Source organism: Schistocerca gregaria, chromosome 4 (genome assembly GCF_023897955.1).
Source record: "Schistocerca gregaria isolate iqSchGreg1 chromosome 4, iqSchGreg1.2, whole genome shotgun sequence".
Classification (NCBI taxonomy): Eukaryota; Metazoa; Arthropoda; class Insecta; order Orthoptera; family Acrididae; genus Schistocerca; species Schistocerca gregaria.
The window spans coordinates 714,944,537-714,971,581 of NC_064923.1; the positions used below are offsets into that span (position 1 = coordinate 714,944,537).

General features: G+C 39.8%; 1 protein-coding gene across 2 annotated transcripts in view; it reads left to right on the forward strand.

Annotated features, from left to right (window-relative positions):
* The first annotated feature begins 2,159 nt into the window (after positions 1 to 2,159).
* The window catches only part of LOC126266918 (cyclin-dependent kinase 9), a 45,510-nt gene continuing 20,624 nt past the window's right edge, over positions 2,160 to 27,045 (forward strand). Inside the window, exons 1-7 of one of the 2 annotated variants that reach the window (XM_049971608.1) lie at positions 2,192 to 2,467; positions 2,608 to 2,692; positions 2,776 to 2,866; positions 7,127 to 7,293; positions 7,444 to 7,562; positions 19,106 to 19,376; positions 23,165 to 23,611. In XM_049971608.1, the coding sequence (XP_049827565.1) occupies positions 2,307 to 2,467; positions 2,608 to 2,692; positions 2,776 to 2,866; positions 7,127 to 7,293; positions 7,444 to 7,562; positions 19,106 to 19,376; positions 23,165 to 23,263 (993 nt within the window). In that variant the 5' untranslated portion in view covers positions 2,192 to 2,306 and the 3' untranslated portion in view covers positions 23,264 to 23,611. Of the gene's footprint in view, positions 2,468 to 2,607; positions 2,693 to 2,775; positions 2,867 to 7,126; positions 7,294 to 7,443; positions 7,563 to 19,105; positions 19,377 to 23,164; positions 23,612 to 27,045 lie in introns of those variants that run through there. The other variant, XM_049971607.1, reaches the window with a different exon arrangement.

A 27,045-nucleotide genomic window follows, 5' to 3' on the forward strand; every position in this document is an offset into this window, starting at 1 on the left:
GCAGTGTACCATCGAGTTAAGACACACGGCTTTCTGTAGCTCGGTTAGAGCTGAACGAGAACGCGACAGAAAAAGATTAAAGTCACTATTTCTGCACGGTTCTGTAAAGGTCCACTCAAGTAAGGCCCCACGTCACGGCAGGTCACCTCACAGAACGTCAGAAGCTACCACAATGCATTTCAAATGGCAGCATCCACACTGGACGTCACGTCACGTTGACACCGTCAAAGTTTTGGCGGATGACGTCATCAACCGTTCATCCGTTGTTAATCACGTCATACCCAGACTCATATTCTCTGGAAACACAGTCATGTTCTCACCTCCCTCCCCCCCCCCCCCCCCCCCCCCACACACACACACTTCCTTTAGTCTTGATTTCGTTGGGTCATGTTTGATAGCACTTGTTATTCTACGTGTGTTTTTTTTTTTCTTGTTTTACAGTGAAAACAGTTGAAAGGCAAGTTAAGATCACGCGACTTCAACTGACGTGACATGACGGACAGTGGAAATACAGCCTGACGTGATGGTGGCGTGACGTGACGCTGCCGTAACGGCAAGTATTGGCTTTAAGACTTCGTATCCACCCAAGCGCGCCCGTAGTTTGAAAGGGGGGGGGGGGGGGTACGACCTGGGAGTATTGACTATTTTTAATATTTTGGAAGACGAATGACGAACTGTAAAGTAGTCATAAAAAGTTATAGTTCCAACCCTGTTAAAAATTTACCTAATACCGACTTTTAGATAATTTTCTCAAGGAAAAGCGCCTGACTACACAATATTTTTTCCTTTCACTGAGAGCTAAGGGTGGCGGGGCCACCACCTTCCTCCCCTCACTCCCCCCCCCCCCCCCCCCCCCCCCCTCACCCATCCCGGCGGATTTGCCCTGGGTATGTGCACTCTTGTATCCATTTAGACTGCAGATTAGCGCCGGAACCACAGACTCACCATGCAATCAGTATAATTTTCCGCGAACGGAGTAATAGCTAGGTAATATAAGGACTGCTAAGGCTGCAGTATTTTTCGTCACTGTCGACAATGTTAAATCTGCGTTTTAGTGGAGTCGCAGACAATGACTGCTAGAAATTCTAGAGAATTCTGTAATGAATAAAAAGACTTTACCCAAATTCCAGGCGGCGCCAAGTGTCCGCTCTATATGTATGACAATGAGTAAGTTAGAAATGCATCCACCAAGCTTCCTACATTTCTATGTCTTACTACTATTATTAGTATTATCAGTTGTTATTACAAGTTCTGCGTCACTGATGTGTTACGACTTGGCGGACTACATAAGAATTGCATTACTGTACAATAACAATACACTAAAATGAACAATATAATAACATTAAAAGCACACTATCAGTGCAGTTACTAGTCCCATAGCATTGCCAAAATGAATTTAGTTCGCCTCGGAGTGGAAAAATTTAAACCTCTTGCAAAATTAAAGAGGAATAATACTTTTATTACCGTCCTCCGAAGAGCTGTAAAATGTAGAATTAGTTTCTATTTGATTTCAGATGGAAACTGTAAATATTAAACGGATTTTTAGGTTATTTTAGCATTATATGTATCTTATATTACTCCCATTTCTGTTTCAGCGCAAGAGAGCAGACTGCAATATTCGACTATCGAGAGAATATCGAAACAGCTTATCGAGAATCGTAACTATAAACTCTATGCAGCGTTAGCAATCGTTTAGTGTAGCGCAAGCGATCTGCGGAGAGTGGTGTGCTAGCTGTGAGTATGGAAGTGCGTATCTTTGTGCACGTATTGGAGCGCAATCCAGCCTTTATTGGCGAAAAACCACTCCATTGTCAACGTAAGTGCAAGCTACGATTCTTTTTGTGTTTTTAATTGGAAGTTTGTTGTTAGTTTTTATAATCGTAAAGTGTCTATTTTTCCATTTGTGTTAATTTTTATTTAGAGTTGGATTATTTCAGTGGCACTTAATTTCTTATAGCCGAGCCTTTCAATTATCTAGGGGAAAAAAAAAAATGTTTTTCATATTATTGCTGTAAATACATTGAGGTATACTTTCAGTGTGTTAATTTATGATAACAAGTATACTTTACATTAACATTGGTAATTACGAATTTGAGCTGCAATCATAAATTATGCCTTTGCTTATCTTTGTTTTTTGCTAAGGCCGCCAACTGTAAAGTTGGCAATACCTGTTGTTTTGAAGTGTTCGCCAAAGATCTTTGCTGTTCATGATGCAATGGCGAGTATGAAAGCATTTGTAAATGTTTTGAATGTTCGTGCTCACTAAAGTTAATATCCTAATAAGAAACTAGGTACGGGTAGGAAAAATGATGGCTAGTGCTGCAGCGAGAACTGGAGAAAGCAGCAGTACTAGCTCGGTTATGAATATTAAAGAGAAAGAAAAATACATTGAAGAATTTGATTTTCCATACTGTGATGAGGCAACGAAATACGAAAAGGTCGCCAAAATAGGCCAGGGAACATTCGGGTATGTTTTGTGTTGTGAATGTAGGCCTAGTTAAAGATTTTCGTACTTATCAACAATCCAGTAGGATATGCTTTACATGCACCTTTTTTGGTTAAATACTTTCACACGCGTTATTAAACGTTGATTTGTTTGTTTCCCAGGGAAGTGTTTAAGGCACGTGATAAGAAAAACTCGAAGAAGTTTGTCGCGATGAAGAAAGTTTTGATGGACAACGAAAAAGAGGGAGTATGTTTAATCCGATTTCATAACAATACATTTTTGCACACTTGTGTGATTACTGCATATTTCTAACGAAATTTTTGTTTCAGTTTCCGATTACGGCATTGAGGGAAATAAGAATATTGCAACTTCTCAAACATGAAAACGTCGTGAATCTGATAGAAATTTGCCGGACCAAAGGTAGTGTTTCACAAAGGCGAATAATTTTAACCTATGGAGATTGCAGAATAGTTCTATGCATAGTGTTTTTTTACATAGTGCCCTTATGTAGCGCCGGATAGTTTATTTCATTGTCCCCTGGTATAAGTGTCAACAACGCAATGTGATCAGAGTGCTGGGGAGTATTGTAAAACAAGAAAAAATTGTGTTCGTTGATATTTTATTTATTACATGTAGTGAAAGTGTATTTTGCAACGGGGAAAAAATCGTGAGAAAAGTGCTTGCTTTTAATTTGCGTTACAGCAGGGGTTTAATTTTCCATGGAAATTTATGACCTAGACATGAAAGGTGTAGCGGAGTGAGTACACCATCAACCCGGTCATTATGATGGTGAAAGGTAGTACTGCAGTGTGAAAGCAACATTGTGACACCTTGTTAAATGGGTAGTTCTCTTATATTTGCAGTGTATATATTTGTATCTTGCTATCCTACATGGAAAAGCTGGTCAAAATGACAAGGTTGCTTGAAACAGTGTAGTGCTTTTCTAAGTGTGGTTCTGTTGGAGAAGGTATGCTGTTACTGTTCTCTCCTCTGACCTTTGAATCTACTTACCAGCAAGTTATATGACGATTACATTTTAACATGGACTCTGGACCTCAGTTCTGCTTGTCACATTTCAGATTTACAAATAATTGTCAGGAGTGAGAAATGTCAGAAAAGCTTGAAGTGATTAGTGACTGAACTGGGACTTTTGAATGTTAAATCTGACACTTTCTGAGCAATTTAGAAATATTGTGGTTTCTGACAGTTGTAGCTCATTTATTGTAGTAGCTGTAGGATGTGATTCTTATTATATGAATGTACTTGTATGGAGTATTACCAATAGTGCCATGTTGTATAATATGTTTGAGCTACTGAGAACCATAAGAGCTCGAAGCACAAAACAGTGTCCATATGAAAGTTAACATCAGTGAAACAGCTTTCCCTGTATGCCCATATACACGATGTGGGCCACAGATAAAGCTGGTTCACAACAAGATGAACATATGTGAGGAGCATGCATAAATGCTACAATCTCAAAATTGATGGTGCTATGCTTTAGGACCTTAACATTTACATTAAGTGAAGTTTTTGAACATTTTCAAGAGGAGCTTTGGCTCTCTTAATGTTGTTGAAACTTTATCTGCTCTGATCATATGTTAAGTTTATTGATAATATGGAGGTAATGTTTTCTACAGAGACGTGTGTAATAGGTGCTCCATCTGTATTGTTCTCAACTGTTTACAACGTATGTGTTCCATGGAAGTATGTTCCAGCATCTTTTAAACTGCAGTAGAAACGATTTCATATGTTCTGTACAGGTGTTCAGTTTGCCAGTTTATTGCTGAGGAATCAGCTGTTGAATTTTTCATGAATTTGTAGGTGACTCAGCCTGTAGGTCTAGAAGAGTAGCACTAAATACCATTATTATTCTTTAAATTCTGCAAAATTGAGGTAGGCCTACTTGGGTTTAGTTTTCCCAGTTATTATGCCTAAAAATAAGTTCCTGAAAGGGGTTTGAAACTTACGCCATGGCAGCTTTTTGCCTTATTTGGGAGAAGAGAGCAATTTCTTTTTTCCTTTGGTTACTGTTAGCATGTGGTTATAAAGAAGTTTAACTTTGTGTATTACAACAAATCTGTGATACATTATAAGATAGGATGATGATGTGGTCAATTTACAAAAGGCAGTGCTTTGTCTGAGCAGCAGTTTCCATTCACACTGCGAATGTGGCATTTCTGTGACTGTCTTGATACTAAGATTAAGGTAAATATTTCGAAACTGGTGATACAAATCAGAGGAGATTGTCAAAAGTAAGGCTATAATTCTTTGTGTACCTCTGTGTAGTTCTCATGACAAAAAAAATATTGATTGTATTTTGTTATCACTGGGTTAGGCCAAGATTGCCATGCTGGATGATGAAGACATTATTTTTGTTTGTAAGCCAAATAAATTTAAAGTGTGAAAATATGTCTTTTGCAAAACATGCCATCTTTATTTCGCCCATATGTACAGTTAAGGTCCTATGTTTGCTCTTACTTTATTTTTAGTGCATTTTTAGGTGTCTATTAAATTTACCTCGTATTGTTTTTCAGTAATTTATAGATTGGTAGAATGTCGTGTTTAATTGCGTTAGCATACTTCCCTGGTGTTTTCATGTGTATCATCTGTCAACATTTTTTTTACATGTATGTGTGCATCACTGTTAACCTTCATTTCCTTAATGCACTCTAGTAAAAGAGCAAACATGTAGATTGCATACTCTGAAAGTTGTTGCCTAGCCCATTTATCGGCTGTACGAAACATTTACATGCACCATACAGGAATGTAAATAATAGTGTAGCAAAGTAACAGATGAATTTGAAGTTTTCTGAATTGCAAACAATTTTTTTTCCCCCTATGTCTATAGAAATTTGGTCCCTTGCCCATGTGAAAGTGTAGGCTTCCTTCCCTTGTTTGCCAAAACTTTTTCGTGTAGTTCAACACTACAAACTAGATAAAAGCTTGAACTTTCACTAGGGGTGACTTCAATGTTGAATTTCACACTTGTAGTTGGTGACTTTTTGATTCCTACCTGTCATGACATTTTATCATCAGTGTGACAAATCTTAAAAACAGCAGTGGGTTGTTGATAATCTTTAATGTGTTACGAACTAAAAGCATATTTTTTGTAGGACACTTATTGGATTATGAAAAACATTGAATAGGGCCGTTTAGTAATCCAGTATAATGTGAAAAGAACTTATACATTGACAACTAAAGCTAAGTGTTGTAACAAATACAACCCAAAAGTATGGTGGTATTGAACTGTACATTGCTGCACATGTCCAGTTGACCGGTTTGCAAACTGTCGGCAATGACCACTAGACTAACTTCTGGTGTACACTGCAGATACCATTGTGGCCTCAAAATCTGTAATCATAGCAAATCTGTCTTCAGACCTAAGCATGCGCAGCAAAAAATGTTAAGCCAACAATGTGGGGGACGGGGGGGGAGATCTGCAGATCCTGTTACAAAGGTTTACTTCACTTGCACAATGTCTGGATCATGAAATAACACAAAAGAAACAAACAAAAAGGTTATATTTATGCGAGGTGTGTATGGGTCTCACTGCAGAATGTGTGCCTTAGGCTTCCTATGCGTATCCAGAGAGATGCTGCAAGGTGAAAAACTCATTCTAGAAGGCTTTCGTGATATCTACAGAAAATTGCTTTTGGCCATTCAGCTTGACATTGCCACTAGATCTGTGTTGTATAAAGACCTTACAGTTAAGGACTTTGTGATGAAATGGGGGGGGGGGGAGAAAAGACAAGGAAGACCATAATTGTTCAGTATGAGAATGTTTTATATTTTGTGCTAAACACCACAAGAAATTTTGTTCCATCCATTAACTGGTAGTACTTCTTGGGCAATGGTATGTCTGTATTGTTGAGATTTAAGATGAATTACTTCACAAGCTCTTAAGGTCTTTCAGTGTGTCGGTTTATTTAACCTGGGAAACAATTGTCAGGATAGGAAACTAACGTAAATAGCAATTTGTGAGGGAAAATTGAATAGGCCATCAGATATGTCCACTTTCTGGTAGAGGTTTCAATTGTACAGCAGTGAAGCAACAGTACCAACAGCTTTAGACAATATGATGGCCAAAGAAACTGACCGAGGACTGAAATGTTACAGTATAATTATACAATAATGGAAACTTCTGAGGGGTATCGAAACATTGATCTGGAGAGAGATTACCATTCAGTATACGGAGGAAAAACAATTGTAAGACTTGAATTATCAGGTGTGGGAGAAACAGCAAGCTGTATGGTCTTCATGGCTGTATACTGTAATTAAAACTGTGATAATGGTTTCACTTTACTGGCAACGAACCTGGGACCACTATAGTTGCTACCTAGGTACAAAGTTAAACACATAACCAATTGTAACAAATATATAGCTTAAATTCTTCACAAAAAGGTGGGGTTTTATGCTGGAATTTCTCCATTAAATTTAAATCCCATACTGGAGAAAGGGGGTGGGGGGGTTTGTCTTTGTCCTGTTAAAAACTGAATGCTGTGTAGTTAATAAATGTGCCTATTATTTAGTGTCATTACGATACATGTAACTGTGTAGCACATACAGAAATTAGCAAATGTTTACCTGCTTACTGAAAAATATGTATTTGACATTGTTCTCTTAACTTATGACATGAAAACAATTTTTTAAGTTGCTGGTTTTTTTCCTCCCCATGTGCAGCGTCCCAGCACAACCGTTACCGGTCCACATTTTACCTGGTGTTCGACTTCTGTGAACATGATTTAGCTGGCTTGCTGTCTAATGTTAATGTGAAATTTAGCTTGGGAGAGATTAAAAAAGTAATGCAGCAACTGCTAAATGGCTTGTATTATATCCACAGCAACAAGGTACGTTCTTATTTCACAAATACATAAATTACATTAAATAAACAAACAAACAAGTAATAGTGGGATGCTACAAATATGAATGTTTTATTTTGAAATTAAGTTTGTAGCCAAACTCTATATACATTAACTAAATTTTATTCATACTTTCAGATACTACATAGAGATATGAAGGCTGCTAATGTCCTTATTACAAAAAATGGCATCTTAAAGTTAGCTGACTTTGGTCTGGCAAGAGCATTTAGTGCAAATAAAAATGGTCAAGGGAACAGGTAATTCTAATTTAAGTTCCCTTTAAAGTTTTTGCTTGTTCTTTGGCCTCTCATTGTATCATGGACAAAAGACAGGTGAGAGTAAGTTAAAAATTTATGATTAGTTTATAGTGACAGTAATATCTGAAACATATACTCTTGCGACAGGCTGTCTTAATTTCATCTCTTTCAAATCTTGGATTATACATTTTGCATCTGAAATGCATACATAGACTCAATCTTCATAAACAGAACAGTCTATAACTTAGATGTGGAGTGGTTTTAATGATATTTTTAACAGCACCAAATTTACTAATTAAACAGTCCAAATAAAAAAAATCATTATGCATGAATCTTTAGTGGGTGTCTGTGTAAATTACATGAAATGCCTGCTACCTTACCTGTGGTAATAAGCACACAACTTTTTGAATTATGTTATTGTGAGGCTCTTATCTCTGTTTCTAACACATTTTCTTCATTGACCATCTACCATTTCTGTAATAACAACAACCGTTTTCCACTTTAATGTTGCCTGTGTTATGTCCAAACAACTCGTGTATACAGAGGGCGCGCGCGCGCACACACACACACACACACACACACACACACACACACGCGCGCGCTTGATACCAGTAGACCTCTTAGCCTTAGTTGTCATCTTTGCCTGTGCTCGTATGTTTTTTTATGTCCTCTTAAACATGTTGAGTACGACAGATGAGACTAATATTAATCCCCCAGGGGGGCCCACAACTCTTTTTGTGGATACGTGTGTGGCGAGCATGGGACTTGTACTAAAGATTTTTTACGTACCCCGACTTCACAACCGTCGATCCCTCCCTCATCTCATCTTTCTGTTTCCAAGAAGGCTCATAAGGAACAAAGTTCCTCTCCGCCGCCACGGCGTGTCTCATCTACAGTGCTACTTGGTGGTAACCGCCCTCGGCCGTCTTCCGTGTCGCCAAAGACCACTACTGGCGGCCGGCCCACCGGCCGATTATTGATGGCATTAGCTGCCCCCGAACAACCCATGGATCAGGATCTTTCTGCCTTTGGCTGAATGCCGTTCCACGCTGTCTGTTGCCGGCTCTCAGCAGTCGTTGAGTTGAGAGCAACTGTGGTAAGATTCTTCCCTTTTCTGTCCACCCAATGTCAATTATCCATTGGAATATCTGTGGGATTAGAGCCAATTGGGATGAATTGTTGATCCTCTTATGATGCTACTCGCCAGTCATCTTCTGTCTTCAGGAAACAAAGGTCCGTCTCTACGATCGCTTTGTTTTCCCTCATTTTCAGTCAGTCTGGTTTGATTTCTCCTCTATTGATGGCACTTCAGTACAAGGGGGACTTACGATTCTTCTCCATGATATTGTCCATTATCACCCAAGCCCCTTAAACAGTTTGTTCCAAACTGTTGCTGTCCATCTTTCCCTTTCTGGATACATCTTCTCTTTGTACCATATACATTCCATCATCCACACCGATGGCACGAGCTGATCTCCTTCATCTCCTTGGCAAGCTCCCGCCCCCCTATTTGCTGGTAGTGGACTTCAATGCCCACCACCCGCTTTAGGGATCTCCGCGTCCTTGTCCGCGAGGCTCCCTATTGATTCATGTCCTCCATCAATCGGATCTTGTTTGCCTCAACACTGGGAACCTACATTTTTGTCTGCCTCCATGATGAATTTCTCTCATTTGGACCTTTTGGTTGGTACTGTTCAGCTATCTCGGCACTTCGAATGGTTCACTCTTGCTGATACACACTCGAGTGACCATTTTCCATGTGTCCTTAGATTGCAGCCACAACTGCCGTCTATGTGCCCGAGACACTGGAAGTTTGCCCAAGCCGATTGGACACTTTTTACGTCTCTAGTGACATTCGATGACCGTCACTTTCCTAGCGTCGACGATCAGGTCACTCCTGTTAATGAAGTTATGCCTACAGTTGCGGAGTGTTCAATACCTTGCACCTCTGATTTGCCCTGGCGGCACCCAGTTCCTTGGTGGAAAGAGGCGTGCCGTGACGCAACACATGAGCAGCGACGTGCTCTTCGCGTTTTCTGCCACCACCCTACTTTGGCCAACTGTCTCCGCTATAAGCAGTTACATGCGCGATGCCGTTGCGTCATCCATGATAGCAAGAAGGCGAGCTGTAAATTCTTTACTAGATCTTTCAACACCTTCACTCCATTCTCAGAAGTTTGGAGTCTAATTCGACGGTTATTTGGCGCGCCTAGTTTCTCCCTGTTCTCTGGGTTCACTGTCGCGCTTGATACCTTAGTGGGCCCTGTCACAATTTCTAACTCATTGGGTCAACAATTTGCTGAGATTTCGAGCTCTTCAAATTACCCACCAGCCTTTCTCCCAAAGAAATGTGCGGCGGAAGTGCAACCTCTTGCTTTGTCCTCTCAAAAAAGCAAGAGCTATAATACTGTTTTCTCCATGTGGGAACTCCAACACGCACTCTCTTCTTCTTGCTCTTCCGCCTGTTGGTATCCACATCCAAATGTTGCTGCATTTACCATACCATAGTCTGCGTTAACTCCTTTGCCTTTATAATCGAATTTGGACCAACAGTACTTTCCCAGAAGATGGCAGGAAGCTATTGTCGTTCATGTTCCGAAACCTGGAAAGGACAAACATCTCCCCTCTAGCTATCGCCACATTTCTCTCACGAGTAGTGTATTTAGGAGCATATGGTGAATTGCCATTTAGCCTGGTGGCTGGAGTCCCGAAGTCTTTTAACACCTACCCAATGCGGTTTCCAAAAGCATCGTTCTGCAGTTGACCATCTTGTTGCTCTCTCCACTTATATCATGAACAATTGTCTCGGGAAATCCCAAACTGTAGCAATATTTTTTGGTCTGGAGAGAGCATACGATGCATGTTGGAGGACAGGCATTCTTAGCACACTGTTCTCTTGGGGCTTTAAAGGTCGGCTGCCCCCTTTTATTTGTGAATTTATGGCACAGCGCACATTTAAAGTGCAGGTGAAACCTATTCTCTCCCGTACTTTCTCCCAAGAAAATGGGGTACCCCAGGGCTCCGTGCTAAGTGTTGTACTGTTTGCCATCGCCATAAATCCAATTATGGATTTTCTCCTTCCCGATATCTCGGGCTCCCTCTTTGTGGACGATTTTGTGATCTACTACAGCTCTCAACGGACCCGCCTTCTTGAACATTTTCTTCAAGGATGTCTCGATCGCCTCCACTCTTGGAGCATTGAAACTGGTTTCCGCTTTTCTCCCAGTAAGACCGTTTTTGTCAATGTTTGGCGTCGTATGGAGTTTCTTCCGCCTTCCCTACATCTAGGCCCTGTCAACCTTCCATTTGGAGACATCATTAAATTCTTGGGTCTTATGTTTGACAGAAAACTGTACTGGTCCTTCCACGTATCCTATCTTTTGGCTTGCTGTCTGCGATCCCTGAACACCCTCTGTGTTCTCCATGGTACCTCCTGGGGAGTGGACCAAGTGGTCCTTCTGTGTCTATTGCAGCTTAGTGCACTCGAAATTGGACTATGGAAGCATAGTTTACTCCTCTGCTCAGCCGTCTATTGTTTGGCGTCTCGACTCTGTTCACCACCGTGGATTGCGTTTAGTGTCTGGAGCTCTTACGCCAGCCCTGTGTGAAGCCTTTATGCAGAGACTGCTGACCCTCCGAAGTCCAATCGGCGAGCTGTCCTTCTGAGTCGTTATGCTAGCCATCTGTCTTCAAATGCTTGCTAATCGAACCCATTACCTTTTTTCGATGCCTCCTTGGATTTAGGGTATGCAGGCCACCCTTCCTCTCTACTACCGCCGGGAGTCCACTTCCATCAACTGCTATGTTCTCTTTCCTTCCACTTTCCTAAAACTTTCTTGACAACTGGGGGCACAACACCACCTTGGCTTCGGCCCAGGACCTGCCTGTTACTTGACCTTCCCAAGGATGGTATCCCTTCTCTCGTTTATTGTCGTACATTTACTGCTCTATGCACACAAATGAAGGATGCCACATTTATTTACACTGATGGCTCAAAACATCATTTGGTGTTACGAGTGCCTATATTGTTGGTGACACCCCTAATTGATTTCGGCTTCCCGATCAGTGTTCGCTTTTTACTGCGGGGCTTTATACTGTTATCCAAGCTATCAAATACATCTGTCGCCATCACCGGCTACAGTATATTATATGCTCAGATTTGCTCAGCTCTCTCCCCAGTTTCCAAGCTCTTTACCCTGTCCACCCTCTGATCCACCGGATTCAGGATTGCCTCTGCTTGCTCGGCATCTCTGTGGCGTTCCTCTGGATCCCAGGACACGTTGGTATCCGTGGAAATGAGGCGGCCGATATAGCGGCCAAGGCCGCAGTCTCTCTTCAGCCTGCTGTTCGCATGGTTCCCTTCGCCGATCTACAGAGTGCTTTATGTCATTCTGTTGCTCTTTTATGGCACGCACGTTGGTCTAAATTTCCCAATAATAAATTGCGGAACATGAAAGCTCTTCCCTGGGCTTGGATTTCTTCCTCTCGAACTCGTTGATGGGAGAAGGTAATTTTGACTAGACTCCTGATACGGCACTGTCGTTTAAGCCACTAACATCTTTTAAGTGGCGATTCTCCCCCACTTTGTCCCCATTGCTCTAAAAGGTGACACACCTTTACTTGAGTTCCCCTATTTTACTCCGCTACGTGCCCGTCTACAGCTGTCGCCTTATATATCTTCCATTTTAGCAGATGACACACTCAGCCGATCACGTCCTCATGTTTATTAGTGTCAGTGAGATGACGACGGTCATTTGCAGCTCTTTTTGGAAAAACACCCCTTCCCCCTCCTTCTGTAGTGGTTTTATATATATAAAATAGAGGGAAACATTCCACACGGGAAAAATATATATAAAAACAAAGATGTTGTGACTTACCAAACAAGAAAGTGCTGGTAGATAGACAAAATAAGAAATACACACAAACAAATTTCAAGCTTTCGCAACCCAAGGTTGCTTCATCAGGAAAGAGGGAAGGAGAGGGAAAGATGAAAGGATGTGGGTTTTAAGGGAGAGGGTAAGGAGTCATTCCAATCCCGGGAGCGAAAAGTCACAGACCGGGCGCTAATGACCGTGGCAGTTCTGCGCCCTAAAACCATGTTGTTGTGGTCTTCAGTCCAGAGACTGGTTTGATGCAGCTCTCCATGCCACTCTATCCTGTGCAAGCTGCTTCATCTCCCAGTACCTACAGCAACCTACATCTTTCTGAATCTGCTTAGTGTATTCATTTCTTGGTCTCTCTCTTCGATTTTTACCCTCCATACTGCCCTTCAATATTAAATTGGTGATCCCTTGATGCCTCAGAACATTTCCTACATTTCAATACCTCCTCATTAGTTACATGATCTACCCATCTAATCTTCAGCATTCTTCTGTAGCGCCCCATTTCTCTTCTTGCCCAACTATTTATCGTCCATGTTTCACTTCCATACATTGCTACACTCCATACAAATTCTTTCAGAAACGACTTCCTGACACTTAAATCTATACTCGATGTTAACAAATTTCTCTTCTTCAGAAACGCTTTCGATGCCATTGCCAGTCTACATTTTATATCCTCTCTACTTCGACCATCATCAGTTATTTTGCTCCCCAAATAGCAAAGCTCCTTTACTACTTTAAGTGTCTCACTTTCTAATCTAATTCCCTCAGCATCACGCGACTTAATTTGACTACATTCCATTATCCTCGTTTTGCTTTTGTTGATGATCATCTTATATCCTCCTTTCAAGACACTATCCATTTCGTTCAACTGCTCTTCCAAGTCCTTTGCTGTCTCTGACAGAATTACGATGTCATCAGCGAACCTCAACATTTTTATTTTTTCTCCATGGATTTTAATACCTACTCCGAATTTTTCTGTTTCCTTTCCTGCTTGCTCAAGATACAGATTGAATAACATCGAGGAGAGGCTACAACCCTGTCTCATTCCCTTCCCAGCCACTGCTTGCCTTTTGTGCCCCTTGACTCTTATAACTGCCATCTGGTTTCTGTACAAATTGTAAATAGCCTTTCGCTCCCTGTATTTTATCCCTGCCACCTTTAGAATTTGAAAGAGAGTATTCCAGTCAACTTTGTCAAAAGCTTTCTCTAAGTCCACAAATGCTAGAAACGTATGTTTGCCTTTCCTTAATTTATCTTCTAAGATATGTTGTAGGGTCAGTGTTGCCTCACGTGTTCCAACATTTCTACGGAATCCAAACTGATCTTCCCCGAGCTTGGCTTCTACTAGTTTTTCCATTCGTCTGTGAAGAACTTGTGTTAGTATTTGTCAGCCGTGACTTATTAAACTGATAGGTGATTTTTCACATCTGTCAACACCTGCTTTCTTTGGGATTGGAATTGTTATATTCTTCTTGAAGTCTGAGGATTTTTCACCTGTCTCATACATCTTGCTCACTAGATGGTAGAGTTTTCTCAGGACTGGCTCTCCCAAGGCTGTCAGCAATTATAATTGAATGTTGTCTACTCCCGGGGCCTTGTTTCTACTCAGATCTTTCAGTGCTCTGTCAAACTCTTCACACAGTATCGTATCTCCCATTTTATCTTCATCTACATTCCCTTCCATTTCGATAATATTGTCTTAAAGTACATCGTCCTTGTATAGACCCTCTATGTACTCCTTCCACTTTTCTGCTTTCCCTTCTTTGCTTAGAACTGGGTTTCCATCTGAGCTCTTGATATTCATACAAGTGGTTCTCTTTCCTCCAAAGGTCTCTTTAATTTTCCTGTAGGCAGGATCTATCTTACCGCCTAGTGATATGTGTTACTACATCCTTAAATTTGTCCTCTAACCATTCCTGCTTAGCCATTTTGCACTTCCTGTCGATCTCATCTTTGAGACTTTTTTATTCCATTTTGCCTGCTTCATTTACTGCATTTTTATATTTTCTCCTTTCATCAATTAAATTAAATATTTCTTCTGTTACCCAAGGATTTCTACTAGGTCCCATCTCTTTAAATTCCCACCTTTTTGCATTTCGTAAGGAATAGATTGTGGTCAGAGTCCACATCTGCACCTGGAAATGTCTTACAATTTACAACCTGGTTCCTAAATCTCTGTCTTACCATTATATAATCTGTCTGATATCTTTTAGTATCTCTAGGCTTCTTCCATGTATACAACCTTCTTTAACAATTCTTGAACCAAGTGTTAGCTATGATTAAGTTGTGCTCTGTGCAAAATTCTACCAGGCGGCTTCCTTATTCATTTCTTACCCCCAGTCCATATTCACCTACTACATTTCCTTCTCTTCCTTTTCCTATTATAGAGTTCCAGTCACCCATGACAATTAAATTTTCGGCTCCCTTCACTATCTGAATAATTTCTTTATCTCGTCCGTCATTTCATCAATCTCTTCGTCATCCGCGGAGGTAGTTGGCATATAAATTTGTGCTACTGTGGCAGGCGTGGTCTTCGTATCTATCTTGGCCACAATAACGCATTCACTATACTGTTTGTAGGAGCTTACCCGTACTCCTATTTTTTTTTTATTCATTATTAAACCAACTCCTGCATTACCCCTATTTGATTCTGTGTTTATAACCCTGTAGTCACCTGACCAGAAGTCTTGTTTCTCCTGCCACCGAACTACACTAATTCCCACTATATCTAACTTTAACCTATCCATTTCTCCTTTTAAATTTCCTAACCTACCTGCCCGATTAAGGGATCTGATATTTCACGCACAGATCCGTAGAATGCCAATTTTCTTTCTCCTGATGACGTCCTCTTGAGTAGTCCCTGCCCGGAGATCCGAATGGGGAACTATTTTACAGTAAAGCTGCATCCCCTTGGGAAAAAATTACGGCTGTAGTTTCCCCTTGCTTTCAGCCGTTCGCAGTACCAGCACAGCAAGGCTGTTTTGGTTATTGTTACAAGGCCAGATCAGTCAATCATCCAGACTGTTGCATCTGCAACTACTGAAAATGCTGCTGTCCATCTTCAGGAACCACACGTTTGTCTGGCCTCTCATCAGATAGCCCACCATTGTGGCTGCACCTACGGTACGGCTATCTATATCGCCGAGGCATGCAAGCATTCCCACCAACGGCAAGGTCCATGGTTCCTTGGGGGAGGGGGGGCTAAAACCATAAAAAAACTAATTAACCATCTCAGCTGCATAATTACAAATATATTTTTTATTTTTTAAATAATTTTTAAGACTACTTTCATTCTTTAAACATCCTCAGGCTGCAGTTTGTCCACTAAAATGCTGGGTTGCACATTTTACGTTGGCAGGCAGGCAGGAAATAATGTTGATTGTATCCTTCTTGCTTTGCGCGTCAGGAGTTATTTTGATTCCAAGAAAGCAGAATTCCTTAACTCTTTTTGGCCTGGCCTCCAGCATGGAATACATCATAATCTGACATTTTATGATGAACTATTCCAGGAAAGATACAAATAGCTCAATTATTGGTGCTTACTCCTTACTACAGGTTTGTTTCAGCTGTAGCACCTTTGTCAAGTGTACCTGTAGATGTTACAGTTAGTGAGTCTACTTATGGGTTAGTTGGAATAGGTGGCCATATTGCATCAGTGAGGAAACTGTCGGCTGTCTATTTATTGCTAGATTTTTATAAGTTGTGTAATTTTCATTTTTTAGAAATTTTGTGATGTGCTTTTGAAGGCTAGATTGACAATTTATTCTTGTTGATGCTTTGTTTACAGCATTTCATTGCTGTTGTAATGTTATCTATAATACAATTATTATAAGCTTTCTCAATCTAAAAATCAATATAATTAACAATTATCAATTGTTTGTAACCTTCAGGCAACATAATTGATGGAATTCCTCGTCACCCAAAATCCTCAAAAATATGCCTACTTTAACTTGATGATCAATTGAATAATCAGTTTACCTCTTGAATATGAGCTTACAGTACTCCAATATAGCTCAACAAAATAATTTCAACACAAATATGGTGCACGAACTGTGTGGAAAACACACTAAACCTAAAAACAAAACCATACACAAGGACATAAAATTAACAAAACCAAACAAAACAAAAAGCAACTTACGTACAGACTATATATTCAAGACAAATATTGACTAAAATAGACCAAATCTTAAACAAAAGAAACATAAAACTAGCATTCCAAATAATGTCAATCCAAAGACAAAAATTTCATCTGGAAAAACCAAAATTAATGATTTTTACCTACCCTGACATACACAAAATTGTGTGCAACAAATGTGCTAAATTTTGTATTGGTCAAATGGGATGAACCTTCAGCATTAAAGTACGTGCATGAAATTATGACAGCAATCAGTCCAGCCTTCACCTACACCTAAAACCCCAAAATCACATGAAAAGTTCTACACAAAACAAAAAAAGGGACACACTATGAACATTCTGGAAGAGTTAGAAATATATATGCGCAAGAAAAATCTAGAAAATTTTGTTTCCATTTGGAAATCGAGGTGGATAAAAATACACAGTAAATGAAAAGAAAAGTTAACTGTAGATAGATAACAAAATTATAATAGCAGTGAAACACAACTAACATCTCTGACTAGCAAAGGTTGCTTTGTAAAGATAAAGCATCAGTGAGAATAAACTGTCAGTTTAGCTGTCTTTATATATACATATTGTCCAAGCACTTTGTTCTTGGTGTTTCTGTGTTATTGACAGAAAGTCATAGAGTAAAACAGAAGTGATTTCTGGTGTTCCCCAAGGTAGCATTATAGGCCCTTTGCTGTTCCTTATCTAAGTAAACGATTTGAGGGACAACCTGAGCAGCCGTCTTAGGTTGTTTGCAGATGATGCTGTTGTCTGTCTACTAATAAAATCATCAGAAGATCAAAACAAATTAGAAAAAGATTTAGAAAAGATATCTGGATGGTGCAAAAATTGACAGTTTACCCTAAATAATGGAAAGTATGAAGTCATCCACATGAGTGCTAAAAGGAATCCGTTACACTTCGGTTACATGATAAATCAGTCAAATATAAAGACCATAAATTCAATTACATACCTAGGAATTACAATTATGAACAACTTAAATTGGAAGGAACAAACAAAAAATGTTGGGAAGGCTAATAAGACTGTTCGTTATTGGCAATACTCTTAGAAAATGTAATCGATCTACTAATGAGACTGCCTACACTACGCTTGTCCACCCTCTTTTAGAATACTGCTGCACGGTGTGGGATCCTTACCAGATATGACTGATGGAGTACATTGAAAAAGTTCATAGAAGGGCAGCACATTTTAAATTATCATGAAAAATGGGAGAGGGTGTCACTGAAATGAGATAGGATTTGAGCTGGACATCATTAAAAGAAAGGTGTTTATCATTGTGACAGAATCTTCTCAAGAAATTCTAATCACCAACTTTCTCCTCTGAATGCGAAAATATTTTGTTGACACCGACCTACATAAGGAGAAACAATCACCACGAAAAATAAGGGAAATCGGAGCTCGTACGGAAATATATAGATGTTCGTTCTTTCTGCGCGCTATACGAGATTGGAATAATAGAGAATTGTCAAGGTGGTTCAATGAACCCTCTGCCAGGCACTTAAATGCGATTTGCATAGTATCCATGTAGATGTTATTGTTCCCAACTGCTTATTTTAGATATTGTGTGTCGCTCACCCTTCTGTATAGCTTACCCCTATTTTGTTGATGATTTTGAAGTATTTGAACGATTTTACATCTACAGGTGTAGCTGAAAATGGCATTATGGCTGAAACAAGCTCATAATAAGAGTAAGCACTACTAATTAAACTATTTGCAGCTTGCCTGGAATATGTCTTTTTCAGGTTTATTCTCAATTTGTATTCTGCACTTGTTAAGACTGTTCCCATTCAACAGGTCCTCTAATTCTTCTTCACCTTCACTGATGATACCAGTGTCATCACAAAGTGGTATCGTTGATATTCCTTCATCCTGTATTTTAATTCACTCTTGAAATATTATTTTATTTTCGGCATTGCTTATTCGGTGTATAGAATGAACAGTAGGGGCAAAAGACTGCATCTTACACTATTTTTAATTGGAGTACTTTGTTCTTGGATTTCCTGTCTTTGTGTTCCCTACTGCTTTTTGTATGTATTGTCACCCATCTTTCCATTTAGCTTTCTCCAGATTTGTTGATAATTTTGAACTACTTGAACAATTTTACATTGCCGACAAGTCCCATGAGCGTGACTGCTTATGCCGTAAGTTTTCATCTGCCTTTGTTGATGATTTTTTATTCAAGATTTAAGCAGTGGTTTTGTTTGAACTCAGGATGTTTTTGTTACTAGTCAGAGGTGCTACTCCTAGACCATGGGTGTACCTTTGATTCACACAATGTAGACACACTCTGGCATACAGTGAAATGTGACAGAAATAATATTCCGCTTGTACCATCCTTCGATGAAATTGGAAGAGGATAAAATTCAGTTGGAACCCTGTGTACCCCTAGCCGAATGATGTATAGTCATTTACAAATTACAAAAGTATATCTAAATCACCTACTGTTCCTTCTCTCTCTCTCTTCCCCTCCCCCCCCTTCCCTTTCCGATTTAACAGGATTTGATTTTCATTGGACAGGTACACAAATAGAGTAGTGACATTGTGGTACCGTCCACCAGAGCTTCTGCTTGGTGACCGCAACTATGGTCCTCCTGTTGACCTCTGGGGTGCTGGTTGCATTATGGCTGAGATGTGGACACGAAGCCCTATTATGCAAGGCAACACTGAGCAGCAACAGCTGACGCTTATCTCACAGCTGTGCGGTTCCATCACTCCTGAAGTTTGGCCTGGTGTAGAATCACTGGAGTTATACACCAGGATGGAGCTGCCTCGTGGACAGAAACGCAAGGTGAGTGCCTGCCTCGTGATGACTGGGTGTTGTGTGATGTCCTTAGGTTAGTTAGGTTTAAGTAGTTCTAAGTTCTAGGGGACGGATGACCATAGATGTTAAGTCCCATAGTGCTCAGAGCAATTTTTTTCAGTAAATTGTCAGAATATAGAAATTGGAATACTAGAATATCATCAGCTGTTTCAGAGTGCAAGGTGACCAAAGTGGAACCACAAACATGTGAATGATTCCCAGGTAGTAAAGTACAGTAACCACTTTAGTCACACACTGCACAATCAATAATTAATTGCCCTCTGCAGACCCAAGACCAAGCAAGTCTGGATGATATACAATAAATAGTTTTTGAATAAATTCCATAAAATTGCTAGTCACTGGTGAAGAAATGCCTACAGGTGGAGATGAAGAATTTCAAAGTCCTGCAGGGTGTTAGTCACTGACTAATGGTAATCTGTTCGTGCAGATTCCAAGTGGTATATGTCCCTGAATGGCCAAGTCTAAACGATACTGTGGTTGTTGGAGAGTGATGTCATCTTTGGTGACTGCTCGGCGGCTTGTAATTGGTGCTTCTGTGTCGATCATCTGGAACTAGTGCTGCGGCTGGAAATGCCTTCTCTTGTGATGGGTGGTGACATAAGAACAGGCCTGCCAGATTTACACCTGCCTTGTGTTAGGTAAAGTAGCACCTGCTGCTAGCCCCACAGGTGGTGATTCTGGTGCCACAAATTCCAATGGATTCCACTGTGGCCATCTTGTAAACATATTGGCTTATATCTGTTGGCCAACATATTTATTGTCAAGCTGTCCCTTGTGTGAAGTTTGTGGTGGACCTGTAGTATTGCAACCCACCAGTTGCAACTGCAATACAGGTAGTTATAGTCACAGGTAATATCAGAATGTTGTACAGAAACCACATAATAGTATTTGTAGCAGTACCTGTATTCTTAGTAACACTCTCCTGTTGGAACATAACGGCTTTTCATTTATGTCTGTTGAGCAAGCATACAGTGTGTGGCAGAGGGTACTTCATGTACCTCTGTTTCCAGTTCAAACCTCTTTTTTTTTTTTTTTTAATCTCCCCTCGTGTGTGCTATTAGTATACAAATATGTCAAGTGCCCATTGTTTTTTCAATGAATCCTACATTCAATTCAAGTGCAATTTATTATTCACCTCCAGACAAGCACTGACTTGTCTTCAGGCTTTGTGGTGGGATTTACTGTATATGTATGGCTGCAGCTCCTTATGAGATAGGTATAAAGTTAAAAAAAAAATGATTATTGATGAACTAAATAATATATTCTATAGATTAAAATATTTGTGTTAATTAAGAATGCAATAAATTTTTAATGACATTACATATTTTCACATTTTCTGCTGCACAAGGATTTTAACTTGTTATTTGTATAAACAACCAGTCTTATTATGCCAGTTTGCTATTTTCAGTTAAGATGGTTTACATCTGTTTCTTGTAGGTATTTACATTTTTTTAGTGTCACTATACAGTGTTTTGGAGTGTGTATTGATATTGACTCTGTTTCCATGCTATTGAGACTTGTTAGAATTTTAGGATTGTGTGCACTATTTTTGTTATCCCACAGCATAATCCACTCTGTATTTTCACAGTGAATATCATCTCACATTCATGGAATAAATAATAAATGGTAGGATTCTTAGGACAAACAATCTTTGCACATTGCGTGAAAGTATAGAACGATACGATCTTTGTATGTCACTATCTCTGAAATTCTGCAATTGTGAAATGAAAATTCATTATAAACATATGTCAGTGGAGTAAACTGTGTGTCAAACTAACATAAGTGCAAATTTAAAAAAAAAAAAAAAATGCACATGGTTCTAACAAGCTTAAACAGCTGGGGCCTGAACTGCCAAAGTTGGCAGTCATTTTTGAGTGACGTGTGTTTACTTGTGTGGCAGTTCATACTTCGCCTTAGTGGGTAAATGTCTAAAAAAGGATTCCTCTCTCTCCTAGAAATTCTAAATAGAATAATAATTTAGAGTGGAGATTTTTCAGTGATGAATAAATGTCAGAATGGTTCTTAAAATATTTAATTAAATATTCTTAATTACAAAAATTCACTTGCACAATGGAAAAATTGTGCTGCACTTTGTGGATCGCAAATTAAATGTATTTAATAATCATCTAAATATAGTTTGTTGGTAATGTCATTGTAAACAGGCAAACTAGTGATATGATTGAGCCAATTTTGCAATACTGTTGAGCCTAAATAAATTTTGAACTGAAGAGAAAAAAGGAGAAACTTCACACCTTAGATCAACATTGTCCAAGAGGGGGGGGGGGGGGGGGGGGGGGAGCGAAGTGCAAAAAATCTGAAATATTAATTCTCTTGTCCATTCAGTTTTTTAAAAAAAACTCCACAACTGCCCCCCAAGTGTTTTGCCTGCTCATTTGCTCTCTCAGAAGTTGTAAGAATGTTTCTGTTGCTTATCAGTCTCTCTCTGCTAAACTGATTGTTTGTAAAAATTTTAAAATTTCATCAGACTCTGTATAATGTCATAGAGTAAATTGTTCAGATTATTTAAAAAAATTCAGTGACTCGTTCAATCAGCTCTGCAAGTGATATGCAATCAATTAGTCGAAAATATTCAAATACTCGTGTGATTTCCTGGATAGGTATTGAGGTGTTTTGTATTTGACATTTTTGTTACACCCTTGACTGAGACGTTTTGAATTTTTCATGCTGACATGAAAGTTTAGGTTTGTCAAGATCAAGGTCAGCAGCAGTTTGAACACATTTATACCTAATTTCTTCACATTTAAAATTACAAGAAGCACTCTCAAATGATAAGTAACTGGTTCTATTTTTCTATATTTTTCAATTAGCCTTCTGTAATTCTATGTTTAGAATTTCTGCTCAATGAAGTAGTGCTGTAAGTATTATTGAATTAAAATAGTGCTTGAGCCTTTGCTAATGTTTTGATGATGCTTAGCTCGATTCCAAACTACCAGTTCTTGCCAACAGAATCATCATCCAAATTTGCGTCAGTTGTTTATAATATGCACTGATAGCCTTTAGAGATTTTATTCATACTAGTAATCTGCAAGATTGAAATATGCATAAATATAAAACATCCACCACAGGTTAATAAAAATTTAAAACATTACATATGATAGTCCCTCATAATGTTTAATAAATTTTTCATTCCAACAAATTATTTTGCTGACAGCTTTTTCATTTCCATCCTGCACATAGAGATTAAAGATTGTAATACAATGCTAGAGACTCTTCTTTGCATATTTGTGACTACAGTCCTCAAACTTCATCATAAAACATTTGATGCCCCATCCACTAGCCTCTGCATTTTCCGTAGATGGCAGACAGATGTGTTCAGTTTCGGACATGTCACAATTTTCATCAAATTTTCATGTTGTCCATAATTCTTTAATGAGTGTAGTTGCTGTCAGCACTAGAATTTCATTTTTGATTAACGTGGTGAAGCCATTTATAAACACCTCTTTGTAACAAGATTTGATGGTGCCACATCTTCTGCGTAAGGTTTTAAGTGGCATAAAGTTGGAATTTTCATCATTGTTGGACCCTTGTCAGGAAAACATGTCTTACCACTGCCTTTTAATGTGCTGAATAGTTTCTATAACATGTTACGGTTTGGTGTCATTTGTTTAAACTAAAATGATATTGATTGAATGACATTCAGAGTTTACATGTGTTTTTTTTTTTAATACTAGATACAATTAATATGAAAGGAATTCGTTGGGTGAGACCTTATCCCCTTTCGTCCTTGGTTTCAGTTCGAAAATCCATCGCCTGCTCGAGCTTCTTTCAATTCTATGGGCTGTGTGTTGAAAGTGACTATTAACGTTAGCTCACATATTTCAGTACGGGGTTGACAGATTCCCATTTTTGTCTTTGTTGCATTGAACTTCTGGATTATGCTGCATCCAGTTTTTAAAAACTGAACCCAGTGATAAGTTCTCTGTAGCTGAATCTAAAAACCAAAATATATTTTTATATTGTGTACACACATGGAAGTAAATACATAAAAATAGTATGAATGCTGCGGATGTTCTGTATTACTATGCCTTTTCTCATTTGTATTTCAGTTACATAATATATTTCGAAAGTTCAACATCATGTATATAGAAGAGAACAAACTGTTTATTAAAATTTCTGAAATGATTTTTGTAAACTATGGAAATTTAAATTACATGCTTTGGGGTGTAAATTTGCAACATTAGACACTTTGGAATTATAGGAGAGTTCATAATTATAATATAATATAATTAATATAATATAATATAATACACTCCTGGAAATTGAAATAAGAACACCGTGAATTCATTGTCCCAGGAAGGGGAAACTTTATTGACACATTCCTGGGGTCAGATACATGACATGATCACACTGACAGAACCACAGGCACATAGACACAGGCAACAGAGCATGCACAATGTCGGCACTAGTACAGTGTATATCCACCTTTCGCAGCAATGCAGGCTGCTATTCTCCCATGGAGACGATCGTAGAGATGCTGGATGTAGTCCTGTGGAACGGCTTGCCATGCCATTTACACCTGGCGCCTCAGTTGGACCAGCGTTCGTGCTGGACGTGCAGACCGCGTGAGACGACGCTTCATCCAGTCCCAAACATGCTCAATGGGGGACAGATCCGGAGATCTTGCTGACCAGGGTAGTTGACTTACACCTTCTAGAGCACGTTGGGTGGCACGGGATACATGCGGACGTGCATTGTCCTGTTGGAACAGCAAGTTCCCTTGCCGGTCTAGGAATGGTAGAACGATGGGTTCGATGACGGTTTGGATGTACCGTGCACTATTCAGTGTCCCCTCGACGATCACCAGAGGTGTACGGCCAGTGTAGGAGATCGCTCCCCACAGCATGATGCCGGGTGTTGGCCCTGTGTGCCTCGGTCGTATGCAGCGCTGATTGTGGCGCTCACCTGCACGGCACCAAACACGCATACGACCATCATTGGCACCAAGGCAGAAGCGACTCTCATCGCTGAAGACGACACGTCTCCATTCGTCCCTCCATTCACGCCTGTCGCGACACCACTGGAGGCGGGCTGCACGATGTTGGGGCTTGAGCGGAAGACGGCCTAACGGTGTGCGGGACCGTAGCCCAGCTTCATGGAGACGGTTGCGAATGGTCCTCGCCGATACCCCAGGAGCAACAGTGTCCCTAATTTGCTGGGAAGTGGCGGTGCGGTCCCCTACGGCACTGCGTAGGATCCTACGGTCTTGGCGTGCATCCGTGCGTCGCTGCGGTCCGATCCCAGGTCGACGGGCACGTACACCTTCCGCCGACCACTGGCGACAACATCGATGTACTGTGGAGACCTCACGCCCCCCGTGTTGAGCAATTCGGCGGTACGTCCACCCGGCCTCCCGCATGCCCACTATACGCCCTCGCTCAAAGTCCGTCAACTGCACATAAGGTTCACATCCACGCTGTCGCGGCATGCTACCAGTGTTAAAGACTGCGATGGAGCTCCATATGCCACGGCAAACTGGCTGACACTGACGGCGGCGGTGCACAAATGGTGCGCAGCTAGCGCCATTCGACGGCCAACACCGCGGTTCCTGGTGTGTCCGCTGTGCCGTGCGTGTGATCATTGCTTGTACAGCCCTCTCGCAGTGTCCGGAGCAAGTATGGTGGGTCTGACACACCGGTGTCAATGTGTTCTTTTTTCCATTTCCAGGAGTGTATAATTAATATAATAATATAATTAATATAATAATATAATTAATATAATAATATAATATAATTAATATAATAATATAATATTTACACCATTATTTGAAATGCAAAAGAAACTTCATTTTGTAGTACATTTGCGACTTTCATTGTCAACTGCCGCAAGAAAAAAAGCTCATGACCATTAGGTCCAAAACATACTGTTTACTGCTTTCAAAGATGGAACAGGGGTCTCTTCCATTTTCTGCAGCCTAACTGTCCTCTTCATATTACTTTTGCTTGTCACCACAAATATGTCAATATTTAAAACAAATTTCCACATTGTGACTTTTTACTACTTGCAGCACTGTTCTGTGCTTTTGCCTGTTATAGACACTCACATAGTTTCTTATTATATTACTATGTATTTGTGTGTGCTTCACTTGGCTTTACAACACGAGTATTGAAAGAAAGATGCATGGACAAAAAATAATTGTCATATATTTTTATAAATGAATGTGTTCGTGTACTGAGAACAGTGGCATAACTGCTGTCCTACTGATTGCTGTACCTCGCTATGATTGGGCAGCAATTACATTGCTTGAGTAAGCTACCCTCTTATTTAGGACTGGAACTACACCAGTTTCTTCGAGCAGTAATGTCGCCACATGTTCATGATGCTGCTGCCTCACATCGGAATGGCTGCACTACCTAGTGGGAGAGCATGTCTCCCAAAGGAGATGTTCAGTGTATTGGTGGAGCAGACAGGCTGTTGTCTGGGAGGGCAGATCTCCTAAAAGGAGGACAAATTTGTGCTAAGATGTCAGTACATCATTTTAATTGCAGTTAGCACAGCTGTTCTGCAAACTTCTAGGCACAACAAAAAGACTCTCAAATAATAGCTTTCGGCCAGTATTCATCAGAATTAGACGGCAACACACACACACACACACACACACACACACACACACACACACACACACACACTCGTGCAGAGCCGGTGCAACTACCCACTACACGCATACCAACCACAGATCCTGCTGGTGACTGTTTTATGTGCATGACAACCTCTTGAAGAGGCAGAGGCAGAGACAGTGACAGCTAGTTGATATGTGGCGTAATCCAATACTGGCACTCATAGAAAGTCGTTTCTGCAATAACAGCACATTGATTTGCATATCTGATCAAGGGGAGACATCACAATTCAAATCCTTGTTGAATTGCTTTGAGATTTAAGATATTTTTTAGAACACTGCTTCAGGCTTTCTCCACGTTGGGGATTCCTATTGCCTCCAAGGAATATAGATCTGATGATGAACTCTGTAGTAGATTGAAACCAGTCATCCACAAATTAAAGTAACAAGTTTTATGTGACCATGACTTATTTACTAAATTCTAAGATTCTTGAGAATTTGCCTATTTTGCTCAAGACTCATTAAGGGACACAAATTCCCATCCGTTTGACAGTATTTAGAGGAACCCATTTTGGGAAACTGGTTTCAGATGCCCTGAGGAAGGATCATGTGAGTTGGCAAAACATCTAGTTTTGTTTTAGAATTCTGATTTTGCAATGTAGTGTGAACTGGCATCTTAAATGATATTACTAAAAAAAAAAACAAATTACATTTTATTGTAATCAAAATAAATTATAAAGTAATTGTATAAAATTAAGAAACTCTCATTTCATTTAGCATGAGGGTTATTTCATCTCACATCATACAGGTCATGTCAACTAGTGGTCATGAATTTCTCTGGGTAAAAATATATATTGGACCTCTGTATCATAAGTGTTAAGAAATAAAGTATTTTTGTTTTATATTAATTTTTATAAATGATACAACCCTTTGAAAAAGGTATATTTCGTAAATAACTTTTAGAATAGTAGAGAACAAAAACACCAAAAGTACTGGAGACCTGACAGATATTTTGTGTTAAAGCTCCCTCTTAGGGTGTTGAAATTTTGTTGGCATCCTCAT